This window comes from Zonotrichia leucophrys, chromosome 2 (assembly GCF_028769735.1).
Source record: "Zonotrichia leucophrys gambelii isolate GWCS_2022_RI chromosome 2, RI_Zleu_2.0, whole genome shotgun sequence".
Lineage (NCBI taxonomy): Eukaryota > Metazoa > Chordata > Aves > Passeriformes > Passerellidae > Zonotrichia > Zonotrichia leucophrys.
In genome coordinates this window covers 20962255-20975831 of record NC_088171.1, presented here as the reverse complement: position 1 = coordinate 20975831, position 13577 = coordinate 20962255, and the positions used below count along the sequence as shown (strand labels likewise).

The window sequence follows — 13577 nt, the reverse complement described above, 5'->3', positions numbered from 1 at the left end:
GTTTTGTGCTAGAAATGCAAAGATGTAATCAATCTGCAGATGTCTTTGTTCACAGTATTAACATCTTGAGGTATTTTTCCAGAGAGCCAGGGAAGTTGAAATAGAGATTATAAAAATGTCTCTTGACGAGGCAGGTTCTTGCTAATCTAAGATCCTGCAGAGAACTGTAATTTCCTACTGACAAAGATAATATTCAAGGATCACGTGGCCTTTGTCATCTAACAAACAGTGAAGGGTGCTGATTTTACTTCTGCAGCAGGTAGATTTTTCCTGTACTGTACAGCCTGGGACCATACAGTACTGCTCTGACACCAGTGAAATGAGACAATTTATGGCAGAGTCCACAGCATGTCTATGTTAAAAACACGATTTTCCTTTTGCTAGTCTGAATAGCTAAGTAAAGATCAAAACTGCTTGAAAAATATTTTATATTCTATGGAAAACAATTGTTTTTCGAATACCTTTCTGTCTGTATTTTCACTTTTCAAAATTTTCAGGTTTCTAATATTTTTATTTTACCAGGAATTTTAATTAGTCTCTTTCTTTTCCTTTTTTTTTTTTTTAAACTTGGCCTTGGATTCCAGAGAGAGGAACCTGTGCTATGGGTTACAAGCAGGGTTTACTACATACCTTTGCCAATGAAGTTGCCCAGTCAATTCTAGTCCTCCTTTTTTGTACAGATGCTAAACACACTTATAAATAACTGCAATTAATTATTCCAAGCAAGTTTGATTCAACTTATCTGGGAGATAAAAGTGATAGCAACAAACAATTATAAGATACTAAGCCTTGAAAGCGTTCATTTTGGTTTGGAGTGGGAGGATGTTTGGTTTTGTACTAAACTGATGCTATACACTTATTGCAAATGGCTCCCAGTCTGATCATTAACTTTGAGTGTAATACAATGCTACTTCTAACTCTCTGAGCTCTGAAAATATAATCAAACTAAATTTTGATATTATACTTAAGTTTATTCTTCAGTGCTTTCCCCACTGAAGTAAATGTTTAGCAAGGAAGGTGTGGAAGTGTTAGTGAATGTCGAATGATCCATTTTACTGCTGGGTTGCAATATAATATTTTACTTCTTGGATATTTTTTTAAAGATTTTTTTCTTTTAAAGGAATTATTTTTAAAACACTTTACATTTATGAGTGTTACATTTACAGACAGTCTACCTTTTTAATATTTATGTTGCTTATCATTAAAACAGGTGTATGCACAGACCTACTGAGCAAACAGTAACTACACTGAGACAACATTTGTTTCTGTTTTAAGGATATTTTGGTTTGTAATCTGATATCTGTTTAATTATCCAAAAGCCAAAAAAATACCATCTTTAAGATGCCTCAGATCAGATTTACCAGTTGTGTTTTCAGTACTTTTTGTCATGTTTTTCTGTTTGGAATTGACTTTGTTTTGTTTGATTCAATAAGTTTGGATTTTCTCTAAAAGATGTTATGTAGTATCTCTGAAATTTTAGCTACTTCTAAAATGTAAGGGCTGATCTAAAAATAGAATTACTCTCAAAATGGGATCTGAATTGAGGTTCAGAGGTAGTAAAGAGCAAACCTGAAAAACCCTCCCAGGGTGCCAAGTGATCTTAAAGTCACTTAACTGGATGGATTTGTGTTTCTCTTTCAAGTTGAACCTGGGACCAAAGAGTAGGTAACATTTTCCCCTAAGAAACTCCTATAAGGATGCTTATATCTACAATATGTATCTGTCAGGAAGTTCCTGTAACCATCCCAGGCAGAGGATGCACCATCCCAGAAAACATTCAAGGTCAGATTGGACAGGGCCCTGAGCAGCCTGATGTAGCTGAGGATATTTCTGCTCATTGCAGGGGAGTGGACCAGATGAGCTTTAAATGTCCCTTCCAACTCAAACTGGTCAGTAATTCTGTGATTCTACGATCACAAATGGTCTCTATTCTGAACACACATTTTGATAGGACAAGGAATTAATATTAATTTTTAGTCAGATAGTCGAATATTCCAAGAAGTATTAAATATCCTGAGATTTTATTCCTGTCCTTAAAGGAATAAAATCTTAATTTATCCAACAACTATTTTGGTTAAAAAGCCAGCACAGTCTCACCTTTCACAAGATTAAACACTGAACTGTTCTGTACTTCTTTTTCCTGACTTGCAAGTTATAATTTCACTGGCTAATTATCCTATTATTTCTAATCAACATTATGTTTTAAAATGTTAAAAAAAAATAGCATTCAAATTATACAGTGCAAGCCATTTGGCAAAATTACTAATTCTGCAAGATATTCAGAATAATGAAAGTATTAAATGTACTGGAACACATATTTGTGCAAGAAACACACCTATCTTAAAGTTGTTTTTTCCCCTTTCTAATTGAAGCATGGGAGCAAATGCAAAACAGTGATGAATTTTCTTACAACATGTAGAACGTAGCTATGTACATGGAGATTATATATAGACGCTATAGTAGACTGTGGTAAATGAACTTTCATTGCAGTGGCAACAGCAACATGAATGCTAATTAAAAAGAGTTTACAGGCTTGTTGCACAACAGCATATGTGCAATCCAAGAAAAGCAGAGCAGACACCCAGCTACATAGAGATCTCAAGTGCAGAATGAAGGAGCACTTATGAGCAGCACCTAATCTGTTTATGAGCTCTCAGAGCAAGGAGGATATAAAAAGTTTCTTTCTTCTGCATGATTTTCATGTAGATACTTTGGTAGCTACTCTTTTTTCATTGCTGATTGATAAAAAAGACATGTAAAAGCCCTTATTGTAACTTTAACCTTGTTTATTTAGGGGAAAAAAACCACAAAAGAAAAAAAGAAATACTTACTCTGGCATAAGTTCCTAGTAAAAGCCCTTTTTAGTTTAATGCTAATGGCTGAACAAACACTGAAAACAAACTGATGTTTTTTCCAGAAGGAGCTACATGGCAAATGAAGTTGGAATTGCTGAGTGGGTGACCACATTTAGCTGGCCCCTTTGCTGCTTTAGAACATTGCTGCTTCAGCAATGGCTACTGTTTAGAGAACTATTACACTGAACATACAAGTGAGAATCAAAATATAGTCTTGTTTTAAACTGGAATACTGGATTTGAAATAGGAGTTCATGAGTTGATTCTAAGCAATAGTTTGGCTACAGCTAAACAGCTAAAGTTTTGGTTCTGATAATATCACTTTGTTTACTGTCATTGTTTTCTTTATGCTGGGTGGCATATAGAGCAAAACTAAATAAAATAGTTTGTTTTTTGTAAAAGCATGCAACAGAGATTTTTCTCCAAGAAGCAACCTCACAGTGACCCAACATGAAGAGCCCAGAGATTCACAGTGGTAAGAAATATTTATGACATTTGCCCTACTACTTATGCAAGGAGCCATTCACCTATATGTTATTCTGTTGTTGAGAGACTTACCTTAATACACAGTGTTTTCTTTTTTTCATGTATTTGATCTATTCTAAATGTTTTGTGTCAGCCTGTAGAAATGAAATCATGGGGTTTTGCTATGTATTGAAGAGTAGGTAAGCATTCAGAAGATAAAAGCACATTAGGTACAGTAAATATTGAATTACTGTTTATAAAGTGCTAGAAAAAAACTTGCATGAAGTAAGAATTGTGTTAGTGTTTATAAGCCATACTGAAATATGTCCAATGCAGGAGAAATCATGTTTGGGATTCTGGCATCCAGTCAAAAACTAGTGTAGAGCACTTTGTAACTCATGAAGGGTTCTATGAAACCAATGAAGCTACGTTCATGAATGATTTTCAGGACTCCTTTTGGTACCCTGATGTACAGCTCATTCACAAATCTTGGAAAACTGAGGCTTAAGTAATAGCTGAAGAGGAATGGTTTTCTTTTTTGATGCTTCTGTCTTCAGGTGGATGTGAAAACTGGCAGGACTTCCAGAGCTTTGAGTGAATAAACAGATGCACACTGATTATACCAGGAAAAAGAAAAAAAAAAAAAGGAAAAAAAGCAACACGAAATTTATTTGGATATTGTCCAAACAAAGGCTGTAAAATCTCATCTGGAATATATTTTGTTCTCAGGAACAATCCTTTATGGCTAATTACCAAAGACCACGATCTGCCTCGTTTCTTGAGGAGGAAATTTTTTAAGGCTTTGCTCATTATCACTCTTTGAAATGCATTTTTCTTCCTGTTGTGCTAGAATACGCTCCACGTATCTTTGCAGAATTAGGTCTCTGGCTAACAGGATGCTTCTTTAGTATTTGTTGCCATGGCGCTGCCTCTGCCTATTGAATTCACCTGGGCAGACTTCAGACGGCACACCAGAGCTGATGCAAGCTGCCACTAACACGTGTCTTCAGTGACCACAGAGTTTCACACGTGCCATAAGGAAAAGGAGTTTTGATCAGATTTCCTATTAAGGGATTGTTTTAAGTAATACTAAAGATTTTGGTTTTTATGGACGCCTTGAGAGGTCACTGATGGCCTGAAATGCCCTCCTTGAAAGAGCAAAGCTTCCTCCTTTTCATACTTTGCTGCTTTTTTCAGAAATAGGCATCCAAGCAACTAACCCAAGAGTGAAAAGGGATATATTTCATCATGATTTTCACCACGGCTTTCAGCAGCAGCTCCTGCAATCCCCACTGGAGTAGTGTGGAGTGGTTGGATTATTCAAGTCCTGGGTGGCACAGGCTTGGACACCAGTACATTTGCTTTTGCTTTTAATAGATATGTGATTTTAGAAGTTGATCCTTTCCTATTATTTTATAAGTGTAATTCCATCATGGAAAAAAAAAATATATATATATCTATTTCAAGCTATTCCTCCTACAAAATAGACCAGAGCAAATTTGAAGGGAAATTTATTTTCGTAGCATGCAATGATATAAGGAAACCATACAGATTTGAGAAACGTGTTACAGGAAGTATTTGAGGGTGCATTTTAACATACATGGGTTTAAAATAAAATAAAAGTATATGTTTGCTTTCAAAATGATACATTTGATTGATACTTGTCACTGTTTTCTTCTTTGCACATGACTGGGATCAGAATGTTGCTTTAGGCTTTTGGCATTTTTTTCCTAGAGAAGTCAGATGGGATGGCAATGTTACAATAGAAAATTATTATGTCTGTACTAACTTGGGTTTTAGGTTTTTGAAGGACACTTCAAGGATAGTTATCTCAATAAATTTCAGGGCAGCATCGAGTCACAGAAGATGGTGGAGCCTTATGCACCATTACCATTTCATGTTTTAGGGGCACAAAGGTTTCCATTAAAAATTTTATTTCTTAGAATAATTTTTCTTATAAAACTTGAAGGGTGCTTTATTAAAAATAATTTTCTTACAAAATGAGAACTTCAGTTTTGGTAAAGATTGGGTGAAATTTGAGTAAAAGAGGCTTAGGAATATGTGAGAAAAAGGAGGAACAAACAAAAGCTTGAAGGCTTGTCTTCCCTTGCATCCTTTTGTTGCATAAACTCAAAGTACTTACCAAAAATTACTTTACTGAAATCAAATCAGCATTATTCTGCAGTAATGTTCTCAAAATTGAGCCTTTGCAGTTTGATGTTTATAGCCAGGCTGCCTTAAGGGCTGGTGTGCTGCCAGGAAGGAATTTTTCAGCCCTGCTCTGAGTCGTGTATCCCTGCTGTCTCTCCTTCCCCTTTCACCCTGGCAGTTGCACTACTCAGTCTTCATGGTAGGATGGCTCAGGGAGATAAAGCAGCAGATTTACCCCATGGAAGGTAATTAATTCTGCTACATTTTACCTTTAGTTCTTGAGTGGAGTCCCTCGTGCTCCAAGAGCCAAGCAGTGTGCCATGGAGGATCAGATTAGCGCAGCCAAGGCAAGGAGGGAGGGAAATGACATCTGGCAAATGCTCACTTTTAAAACTGACTAGATGGCAACATGGAGTGGTGCCATCATCGATTTGCACTTCAAATCTGTACATGTATAAATTGGCAAAGAATTTCAATACTCTCAGACAAATTAACTCTGCCAGCAGCCTTGGTAACCATGAGTTAACTGTCAACCACGTTGGTGGCTTTGCAATCTGCACACTGACTAGAGGTTGTCACTGTCTTCTCTTACACAATTTATTCTGAATGAAGCTTTGCCTCAGTGCCACAAATAAATGATTGTTGGGTTGAAAAAAAAAAAAAACACCAACAAAGTACCCAAAAGCAGAGAAGCCCAAACTGAGCTCAGGGCTCAATGAAGGGTGGAGGAAAGGCCATCCTTAAGGAGCTGTGGAGAGTTTGGATGCTGTCCTTGGACACAGGCCACACACGATCTATTAAAATCTGTCTCTCATGTCAGTAACTCACATGGGCTGAGCATATTTGTGGGTGAGAATGCTATAAAGCCTTTTTGTGCTCTTGCGATTCAAGTATTTAATAAGAGAAAAATGATACTATAAATAGGAACACCATAGTTGGTAAGGACTGGGGATACAAAAGGAGATATGCAGTCTCAGTTATGACAGGAGAGCAAAGAAAAAGCAAAGAAAATATCAACTGAAACCAGCAACTTGTGCAGAAGTGCTTAATCAAACATGAACTTTGTATACAACCCATCGACAGCAAATTTGCTCTCGCAAAGTGAACAGCTTGCGAGCGGGAGAGTGCCTTTTTTGGTCACGTTTTGCAAAGGGCTGAAAATATGTGCTTAGTAGGTGTTGTGGCTTTTTCAAGTATTGTGAGCCTTTCTGTGCATTAAAAGCATTTTTGCCAGTGTTTATATATTGTTCCTATCTTCCATTCATGTGGAAACCTTCCTCCTTCCAATCCTGTCTTCTCCTGAATACACTGTAACGGTATCAATCAAGGCTTTCTTAGGAGCGTGGCACCCATATCCAAGAATAAAGCATAATAAACAGGAGCTGGGAGAATGGGTCAGTTCATTAAATCCAGCCTGGTGGTGTTGTGCTCTGATACAGACTGATAACAGATTCAAAAGTGAGCCTGTCTGGAGTGGTTTTGTTCAGACTTGTGTGAAGGATAAAGTACTAAAATAAGAGGAATCCCTTTAATTTGCACTTGTGACAGGCAGCTTCCACTTTATCACTGAAAAAATATGAACTATGTCTGTTTTGAGATATTAAAACCAGGTAATCAAGTGTTGGTTTTTTTCCCCACAATATTGAATTTCTGGCTACAATTCATTTTAGACAGGAGGTGGCACAGACTAATAGATGGCCAGCATTTCTTTTTAACTGAAAGTCCTAAAGAAATTCTCTATATCAGGGCTTTAAACATATTCTCAGTTAGAAGCATTTTATATAATTTTATAAGAATAATTGTAAGCTCACTGGTCTGTATTTGTGCAAGTTTTTAATGAAGTCCCTTGGGTCTAAGATATTAGATTTTAGTTGTAATTGCACAAATATCAGCCCACCATCCTTGGCCTGTTTTTGGCCCATTTAGTGATAGTTACAGGCTAAACCAAACATATACTTGCCATATGTGGGTACAAAGGTGCTGACACCACATTGTTATACTGGTGGTAAAGATCAATTAAATATGCAAAGTAATACAGCTCTCCTTCCTTTAAAAGAACATCTAAACTCTCATGCAAAAACCTCAGCTATTTTTGGCACCCAAATCAGGTTATCTTGTTTGTCAGCCTAAGCTTTTGGGATTGTTTTTTTAAAGAAAAAAAACAACCTATGAACAAAACAGCTTGTGTTTTCTTTGGTTTTCTAACATTTACATGTTTATAAAAATCCAAATAAGAATGCACAACACCTCTTCGTTGCAGATAAAAGTGTAAATAAATGCAGCAGTGTGGTTTTCTGCTGAGAAGGGGTTAGGAATACCAGGTTGATTTTCCCCTTGAGAAAGGGCAAGCAATTTAGAATCACTGCACATTGTTTTTACACATTGACCCTTCTCCTGGAGCAGAGGTGGCCAAAAACAGCACGCAGAGGGATGACTGCAAGCATATGTGCTCAGCTGAAGGATCTGCACATTTCAAGGTTAGAGAACTTGGATTAACTGCTGAACAAAAGGGGCAAAACAGAATAAAATGCAATTATTTTTCTATGCTAATCTTTCAGCCGCTCATTACATCAAGGCAATGAATGATAATTGCTGCTAAAGAACAGTTATGTAGAATATTTTTCCTCAGAAAGAAAAACCAAATAAACTTACCAAAAATTCAGATGTTGTTTATGCGTATGTGGGGAAACTTCTTTCCTGAGTTTTTGCTTTCTACAGACCCTATATGGATGTACATAAACAAGAAAAATAATTACCATTATATTTTTACAGTGAAAAAAACCAGACAAACTAATCATAAAAGACATGACTGAGCACACAAAAAATGAAGTTCAATTGACATATTCAAGCTCTAATTTATAAGAGAGTAGAAATACTCTTTCAATCCAGATTTGCAATTTATGGTTTTAGAAACTGTAATGTTTCAAAAATGATCACTACTACTCTTACAGAAGGATGGTATACTTGAAAAAATGCTCTTATTTATACACTCTTTACAAAGTGAAAATCCAGAAGGCAATATGAAGGGCCACTGTTACATGAGTAAGTGACTTCCACTCCCTTCTCTGTGTGAGAGAGAACAGGCAATCCCTGACAGATGCCTGAAAATCTCCCAAGTAGATGTACTGAACATGGGGGATCGCCAAGCGCCTGTCCTAGAGCCTGCCTCCAAACAGAAGGATAAATTGCTCCAAAGCCATAAAGGTGTTAGAAATTCAAAGACAACATCTTTCAATAATAATATTCCATCCAGCAATCATAAACATGAATGCTATATTTAGGTTTTTCAGTAAATTCCTTAATAACGATGATGGTCACAAAAAGTAATTCCATTTAAATAATCTAATATGTGTCAAAGAAATAACTACTTCAGACCCTCTACTAGAGGATTTTTCACACCAAATGTCTAAAAAGAAAATATATTTTTGGTTATAACCACCTGAAGAACATCTGGAAGCAGTCCAGGCTCCAGTATCTTTATAATTTCAAGACTGTTGAACATGTCTATTGAGTTACTTGAAAGAAAGTCAAGCAATAAACCCCACACTTTTCACTTTAAATTAAGGTTGTGTTTTGTCATGGACAACACCTTAAAATTCTAGAAAATAATTTTGAAATGTTGTCTTCAAAAATAAATATGAAATTTTTGGACAAGTGAAAGTTCTTCAAACCTCAGAGCTCTTCCTCTTGCAGAGAAAGCTAATTCCTTCACAAAAAAAATGATGGGCAGTTCCTGTAAGATTTTTACTCTTCATATAAGAAAATCCATAGGGGTAAGCTAATTCTGAAAGGAACCTTATTAGTTATTATGAAAAATGAAATGAAATGAAATAAATCAACCATGCAATCTGGACCAAGCTTGAAAGTACTTCTTGAAATTGACCTGGCTTTTGTGCTGGCTTTGGTTTGCCAGCTTCTCTTCCTGAAAGTGGCTTTTATTACTTTTAGTAATGGTTGTGATTTTAAGCGTATGACAGTAGGCCAGTCAGTTTCTAGACTTAGTTTTCACTGTTTATAATCAGCTGATAAGAGATTTCACAAACCATCACAAAGTGATTCTGAAAACAGAAGTTCCCCCCTCACTGCATGGGGTACAGTTAGGTCCCATCCAGTGAAAGAAAGGTATCTTGGGCTTCTCAGGGTCAGAGAGCTTGGTGTCTATCAGGTCCAAAATGATCTGTCATTCACAAGAAATGAAAGATCATCTCAGGGTGGAGGGTGATTTTGCCGGATCAGATTTCAAACAGGTGTTTCAAGCGCCTCCTGTGGGGTGCCTGATAGCACGACTGAGATTGTGCAGACAAAGGTTATAGAAATTCGACAGCGGGCTTCACCGTACTCATCCCTTGTTGATCTGTGCACAGGAACCTCCAAGCACAGGCAAAAACCCTATCAACACCACAGACCTATGGAACTTTCTCAGTCGAAGTGCCGTTTTGCTCGCTAAAACCGCAGGTCTCAGCCAGTGCCGCGCGGCCAGGGTCGAGACACCCGGCAGGGCTGAAGGGAAAAGCGGGGACTGACCGCACCCCGCACCCCGGCCCTCAGGGCCTGACCGCACCCCGGCCCACAGGGCCCGACCGCACCCTGCGCCCCGGCCCACAGCCCCAACTTTGCCGCTCGGCCGCGTTCGGGCTGGGCCGGACGGCGCTGGGCGCGGATCCCGGTGCCGATGGCGGTGCCGCTGCCGGTGCCGCCCCCGCCCGGCGCTGCCAGAGGGAGATGCTCGCTGTCACTTTCCCTCTTCCCCACGCACCGCCCCCTGCCCTCCCCCGCGCCCGCCGCCGGCGCTGCCCCGTCCCCGGCGCCGAGCGCTCCCCGCCGGCAGCAGGCAGGGCAGGGCGGAGCGCAGCGGAGCAGAACAGAGCAGAGCGGAGCCGGGCTGGGTAGGGCAGGGCCGCCCGCCCGCTCCTCGGCATGGCCGGGCGCTGAGCGGCGCCCGCCGCCCCGGCTCGGCTCGGCTCGGCTCGGCTCAGCACGGCTCTGTCCCGCCGAGAGGCTCGGCGCCCAGCCACCCGCTCTCCTCGCCAATGGTCCAGAGCGACATGTCCAAATCGCCTCCCAGCCCGGCGCAGGAGGTGCAGATGGAGCTGCTGGACAATCCCCTGCCCGCGGCGGCGGCGGCAGCGCAGGTACCGCGGGCTCGGCCGGGGCGGCGGCGGGGCGGGGGCGCGGGGCAGCGCGGCGGGGCCCCGGAGCTGCCCGTCCTTCAACTTTGGCCACCGCCGGCAGAAAAGTTTGACAGCTCCCCTAAGACGCGCGAAACCCCCCCCTGTCTTCGCCCCCACCCTCAAATGCCGTTTAATTAACATACATGGAATGCTCTGTGCCGTAGAAGCATCGTAAATCAAAAGAACCTTGCGATTATTTGGAGGATGAATATGTAAGAATGCGTTGCTATTAAGCTGATGTGCCGCACATGTATTACTCGCAGGGTACGGCTATTTTTCCCTGCTCCAGTAACCTGTTGTATCGTACCTGATGCTTCCCACGCACGGCTGAAGCCTCCCTCGTCTGTTCCAGGGCTGGTGACAGTCTGTAGGTGAGGGAAGGCGATTCACGCCAGTTGTTCAGCAGGAATTTGGGGGAGGCTGAAGGTGTTGAACATGCTGCAGATTTAAGCTGCTCGATTTTCATGCAGAAGGTGGTTGTACAGTCGTCTCAGAAATTTAAAGAACTCAGTTCATGTGCAGTGTTCGGGTGGATGGGTGGTGAGAAGGAGTCAGGGTAAGGCATGCTTGGAAAAGACTTCATATTTTGAAAGGTTGTTTCTGTTTGATGTATGAATGTTGCTTAGAATCTTCAAGTTTGTAATAGTTGGGTGCAGAGACTTCAGAGTGCTGTTTTTGAACCCAGTAAAAGGGTGGTAAAATCTGTTTGTGTGCATTTCAGATTACAAACATGCATGTTCTTGTTAGGACAGAGGTTCTTTCCTTTCGGGGTGCAGTTTTTACTGTTTCTGCCAAAGCTGTCTCTGACGCTTTGTTTGAGAAGGTGGACCAGCTCCATCGCAGAAGTGATTTCTCTTGATTGACAGAGAAAAATGCTGTCAGTCTGTCAGCAGTCTTGGTGATTGATCTTCACTAACTCAGGCCCGGTGACAGCAGAGCAAAATCCAGGCACTGAAGCAGAGACTAGGTTAAACTAAAAAAGAGAAAGTGTCTCTTTGGATGTCAGTGGCCTCCAAGCACAGAACAGACATTTCAGTAGGGCCATATGCCTTGCCAGCTTCTCCAGAAACAGTGGCAATGGAGCTAATTTCTGACCTACACATCCCTCCCTTTTTACATCTTTTCAGCCCTAAGCACAGATTCAGCAACTGTCAAATCATATGGTACCTCTCTTCTGGGGACAAATGTCAAATACTGATCATAAAATTGATTTCTCAACCTTCCTTTTTACTAGGGTTAAAGAGCCTCTGTTTAGACAGGAAGAATAGTTTGCTAACACCCACATTATTTACGTTTCAGATAATACATTTATGTTCTGTTTTATAAAACAAGTTTCTGAACATTCACAGCCAAAACGATTCACTTTTTAAGACAGTGATAATGCACCTTTTTGGTTCACAGATGTTTTTCAGTTTTTGGAATCAAAGTCATTAGGCAGAACAAGAATAATCTTCTCTATAAACTTGTTTTAGTCATATATAAACCTTTGGTAGAGGGAAATAAGGTTATGGAAACAAAAGAGCTCTTTGTCTGAATAATACTGCAGGTTAATTCCTTAGCAAGCACTGCATTTAGAGACAATTATTTTGATTTGAATTTTGTTCCATAAACATTTTAAAAAGCCCAATATTCTAAAATCTTGCTGCTTTAGAACACACAGTGGGAAGGAGAGGCTTAATGAGGAATCATCAAGTAGATTCCTTACAGGTTATAGGCACTAACAAATAATTTCAGTTATTTGTACCACTGTCTTTTTCTCTAAAGTATTGAATATCAATCCTGGAAACATTTCTGCCAAATAATCTGTCAGGGGAAAAAAACCCCAAACCAACAAGTGAGCTTATGGTGTGATGTCACTCCTAAAAGTTTTCACTCTGAAGTGCTTCTTCTGGGAATTATGATTTAAGAAAATAATCCTGAAGAGCCTTCCTAGAGTTGTACCAAGTCACAACCAATCTCTTATCCAAGAATTTTACTTTTGCAAAGCTGAGATTTCTTTTAACCTATTTTAACATCATGGTCAATATTTTGGATAGTGCCTGTCCATGCATTTTGGCCAAACTTATCACCATGGGGCAGAGGAGTGAAATGCTCTAAAAATAGTTCACTTAAAAGGCAGTTAAATATGTGAAATATTCCTAGATAACATCTGTGTAAAATCTATTTCTTATTTTCATAATGCATTTTCCTAATAAGATCTGCAAACAAAAAAAAATCTCTGGGTTTTGATCATGACAGTTATATTGTATTTTTCCAGGGAAATTCTTTGCAACTGGGACAAGATATTGGTGGTTTTTTCTGTATTGCCTAAAATTCTATGGCTTTTAGGTCCATATGACTGTAAAAATACTGTTCTAGATATAGTTCAATGTGATCTTAGTCTCAGATGGATCTTGGTCTTAGGTGGAGTTGCAGTAGAGCTTTGGATGTCCAGTTTTATCCAGGCAAGTTTGCATGCTGACAGATACACTGTGCACTTATTCACAATGTCCAGGTACAAGTCAGTGCAAAGTAGTGGTTTTAGGTGTGGCCCTTTTGTAATGAAATCAGCATGAGGTTTTCTGAAAGAAAAGAAGCAAACTGTTCAAATGTATCCGTGTTTGGTGATCAATTTTTTGGTGTATTTTTTTTAAATCAACCCCAGTCTTCTCTTTACTTCTTTATTTAAAGAACCTCCCCTTTTCTTTAGGAATCTGAATTAGTAGAATATTCATTTTAATAATTTTAATTAACCCAGGTGCTCTTATGATTTTTTTTATAATATAACATAGCACATTAATGCCTTTCATGGTAACTCTTAGCCTCCCTTCTATTTTCCACTTGCTCCCATGTAATTTTCTTATGATCCTTCTTCAAAGTCTTTCAGTCCTCAAAAATCATTAGATTCAATTTCTGTTGCTGTTTTCTCATCACAAAGCTTCCTGTGCTGTGCATTA

At 39.4% G+C, this 13577-nt stretch overlaps 1 protein-coding gene across 5 annotated transcripts in view; it reads left to right on the top strand.

Moving 5' to 3' along the window:
• The first annotated feature begins 10277 nt into the window (after nucleotides 1–10277).
• The window catches only part of CACNB2 (calcium voltage-gated channel auxiliary subunit beta 2), a 243444-nt gene continuing 240144 nt past the window's right edge, over nucleotides 10278–13577 (top strand). Inside the window, exon 1 of one of the 5 annotated variants that reach the window (XM_064704168.1) lies at nucleotides 10278–10602. In XM_064704168.1, the coding sequence (XP_064560238.1) occupies nucleotides 10501–10602 (102 nt within the window). In that variant the 5' untranslated portion in view covers nucleotides 10278–10500. The remainder of the gene's footprint in view (nucleotides 10603–13577) is intronic. The other 4 variants (XM_064704158.1, XM_064704160.1, XM_064704159.1 and 1 more) reach the window with 4 other exon arrangements.